Source organism: Urtica dioica, chromosome 4 (assembly GCF_054948205.1).
Source record: "Urtica dioica subsp. dioica isolate 48M chromosome 4, U.dioica_male_clone48M_v1_H2, whole genome shotgun sequence".
NCBI classification, from domain to species: Eukaryota; Viridiplantae; Streptophyta; class Magnoliopsida; order Rosales; family Urticaceae; genus Urtica; species Urtica dioica.
In genome coordinates, this window is record NC_142759.1 from 13,312,582 (window position 1) to 13,316,562 (window position 3,981).

Here is a 3,981-nt window from a genome sequence, read left to right on the forward strand (position 1 = left end):
TGCAAATCAATAGATCATGCATGAGTTAGCCAAAAACACACGATAAATCGATCAACCTAATGCAATTGAGCATCCACACCCTAATCCCCCAAACAGCAGGGTAAATGTTACTCATTTACAAACTACAACAAATGAATAAGACTATTAATGAAAGAGATAACAGTGTACTCTGAAGTGCACGAAGTTTTTTTTTTTATTATTTATAAATATGATCTAAAAAGGCAGTAAGTTTAGAGTTCTCTTTATTATCTGCAAGTCTGAGATCAATGAACAAAAAAAGTTACATAGAACTAACGTATTAGTTATTCAGAGAAGACCTTCTTTATTCACTCACAAATAAGTCAACAAATTGGAAGTCAAAAGAAATACCCATTTGCAGGCCAATAATAAGCACGCGCCTTCTGTTTGCTCGTCGAATTTTCTGTTACAAAAATAGTCAAAACCGAATATAAAATCCCACATAAAACAACCAGAATTTAATCTCAAGAACAATCATCAAATTTTCTCCGAGCGAAACGCTCCAAGTACTGCTTCGGGGCCGCCGGGTGAACCCTCGAGAGCCTGGCCACAAAGTGATTTTCACTGGTCCCAATCACGGTCGCGATTCCATATTCTTTCTCGAGGAACCCAAACTTTCTCAGCCACACGTAGAACCCGTACCGGTACTTTATCCGGTCTAAGCCGTAGCACACAAAAGCCGGGAAGCTGTCCAGACACTCCGTCGACAATCCCATTTCTTCCCGCAAAAATTTCACCTTCATCTGAACATTCCCCGAGCTTTGAGTGAGTATCTGCGGAGCCAATCTTATCAGCAAACAGAGCCTCGAGTACGCGATCCCCATCTCGAGAAAGCACTCAAACCGTTCGAGTAATTGCTCGCAAGTCCCTTTAACGTATCTCAGGGTCTTGATTGTCAGTGCGTTCTCTCCGAACCCAACTTTCTTCAAGAACTCGACTTTCCTCATCGAAGGACCGGGACACCTCGAAGATTTTATACTGTCCATAGCCGTGGCGAATTTCTTATCCAAATCTTCTTCCGGGCAAGTAACGGCACAAGTTGCTAGTAATTGTGAACCCGAGCACTTGACCCTATCGAAGAACCACTGGTTCAGGTCTAAAGCCCTCATCACAGAGGGCAAATTGGCCATTTCATTCCTTCCCAACACATGTGGGTACTTCTGAATCACGAGCCCTAATCGGTCCTTGTCCAACCCGAAATGCTTCAAGACTCTTAGCACAGACATTACCGGGGTTTCCAGATCGAGATTGAGAATCTCCGGGCTGTGAAGAAGCAGATCACCAACGTCGACCTTGTTCGAGCCGAACCTGATGAAGTACTCGACTTTACGGACCAAATCTTCTTTCCGGCACCGGAGAAAGGCGTCTTTCTTTGCACACATCAACTCGCCGATTTTCCCTTTCTCGCAGCCCAGATCGTAAAAAACCCTAGCTTTGCAACAAAGCTCGTACCAAGCATCCACATTTCCCTCGATACAGCTTTTCTCGGCATCGAATTCCACGAATATCATTTTCAAGTCGTCGAAAATCGCCATGGCATCGCCGCCCAAATCTCGTTCGCCGTCTAAAGCCAAAAAGCGAGGAAAAGCAAGGCATATCCCAACCACAGAGAGGTTCGAACACCCTAAGTAAATCGTGTACGAAGTGAGCAAAATGTTCAGATCCTTCTCGGACCTGAGAAAAATCGAACATTCGTCCTCGTACAATTTCCCCAAAGTATTCCACGGAAACCCGAACCTAGCAAGAGCGAAGGCCGAATTGAGGACCGTACAATCGTCGGACAAGAAGAACTTGTTCCTAGGCAAGTACTTTCCGACATTGCGGTAAGCGATTCCGATGCTTTCATAGAAGAATTCGAACTCGTTGATCGGATCGTACCTGAGAAAGGTCCGCAAGCTCTTGGCGAAATTGGGGGCGGAGAATCGGATATTTCTGACGATGCCGGAGAGAGAGTACGGAGAGTTCTTGGCGATGAGCTCCGAGAATGCGAAGGGAAGCGATTTGGTGGCGTGAAGGTAGTCTCTGATGACGTTTTGGGATTCTTCGACGACGAATGTCTTGTAGCGCGGTGGGACTTCGTTAGTGCATCGGAATCTTGGAAGCTTTTCGGTGGTTGAGCCTGAAGAAGAAGAAGAGCAGTGACGAGAGAATAACGTGGAAATGTTAAACCCGTAGGGGACGTTCTTCAAGTTCATCGGCGAAAGCTCACCCAAATCACAACTAGCGCCGTGGAAAGCATTAATCCTGAGGTTGACTGGGCTGGGCCACTATCATCTGGGTCTGTTAATCCGCGTTGAAACTCCACAAATATCTTTGATTTCTAAAGCTCGTAATTCCCTGAATAGAAGATATAATGGGAAGCGAAGATGCGAAAGACCCTTTCAAAGGCGTGGACTGGAAAGCCGTGGGCAGCGAAATACAGAAAGATTCTGGAGCCAGGCCTGTAATCAAGAAGAGACACCCAAAGAGGCTCAGGCAAATCCCAGACTACTATTTTCTTCCTCGCCGATCGCTTGCCTTTAACCTCGGATTTTACGGAGCCTGTATCGCCGGAGGAATTGGGGCCGGAATGTTGCTCGAGGTTTGGATTAATAAGAATTAAAGGTAAGTGTGGTCTAGGTTAAGGTTACAAAAAGTGCTTAGGGTTTTGTGGTCATGAAGAGAAGAGAAAGTACTGATCGCTTCTGTTGTATTTTTGTGTCTAAGCTTAGGAAAATGAAATAACAAAGGAATATGGGTTTACTGATAGAGTACCAATTTGGTTTTATATTTAAACAAGGCATATTAGTTTGCATGAATGTTGTCTTAATGTTTCTTTTAAGCTTGATTCTTTAGTGGCTGACTAGCTAAGGAAGTGGTTCAACCAACATAATGCTCTGATCTAGGTGTAATGCCCAATTCTTCAGTTTGTTTATTAGCTCAAGCTTTTTTTGTTTTCACTAGTTAATGTATGTTAATAAGATTGTTATTATTTTAGACTAAGATTAACATTTATGTGGAGCCTAATTTCTCGAGCTAAATCTAGCGGTGAAGTGCTATGCTGATATTCATGAAACGCCCAATGTTAGGAGAAATCCAAAATCCGTAGGATCTGAATTCGTTGCACTGTTCTTTAATACGACTCTGATACCGTTCTTTCTTTTCTTTTTTGCTCTCAGATGATGGAGGAGTTATTTGGGAGTTTGACAAATAGATCTCAAAGCAATATTGGTATGGCCATTTTGTCTTTCCATCCAATATCGGATACATAGACTCAGTTTCTAGGTTATGCTACTAGGGATCCAGAGCTTGTAGTCAAAGCTGAATTTGGTTACAAATGTTTTACATGTTGGTGCTTTGCTCATTCAACTTTGATTGCTTAAAATTGAGTAAAAAGGTTGAGATTTAGATATTTATAATTATCTTCCTAGTAAAAAAGGGGGTGAAAGTTTAGGAAAAATACAGTAGCACTGTTTTGACAGAGCTCCATTTGGCTCCTCGGCTCGACTCTTTCTCAAAATGGTGTTTTGTACACGTTTGAGAATGTACGGCCTTTTTCTTTCTTCATCTTTTTTTTACTATTGAAAAAAATTGAGGAATAATTTTATTAAAAAAAAATAGAGGAATAAAGAGCAAAGAGATGTTAAGCTTTTTTTGTCGAGCTACTACTTTTTCGCAGCACGTTATGAGTTCATACTTCATACCATCATTTTGTGTTTGCCCAGAAAGGTATAAAAGAACCATATTATTCTTTCTTCGAGAATTTATGTCAATTCTAGTGGGACCTAAGTATAATTTTACGCAATTAAAAAGTATCTTCAAAATATGTCTCCAATTTAAGTGAACCATCTCGTTTGTTTAAAAAAAAAAATAATTCATAACTATATATAGCCATATAGCAAGGTACTTCAAAATTCAAATTATTTACACTTAAATATCAGAAAGAGCAAGTTTTATAGCACTAGAGGTCTCTCAGAATCGAGC

The 3,981-nt window shown here is 41.4% G+C and overlaps 1 protein-coding gene across 1 annotated transcript; it reads right to left on the reverse strand.

The window, feature by feature from the left end:
• Positions 1–230: 230 nt before the first annotated feature.
• LOC149400586 (transcription termination factor MTEF18, mitochondrial-like) lies at positions 231–2,907 on the reverse strand. The gene has a single exon (XM_089613653.1). The coding sequence runs from the start codon at positions 2,211–2,213 to the stop codon at positions 483–485; it is 1,731 nt and encodes a 576-aa protein (XP_089469779.1). The 5' UTR covers positions 2,214–2,907; the 3' UTR covers positions 231–482.
• Between the last annotated feature and the right edge of the window lie 1,074 nt (positions 2,908–3,981).

What these genes read in the sequence shown, in the direction of transcription:
- LOC149400586 (XM_089613653.1), bottom strand. Translation starts at nt 2,213, where the DNA reads ATGAACTTGAAGAACGTCCCCTACGGGTTTAACATTTCCACGTTATTC.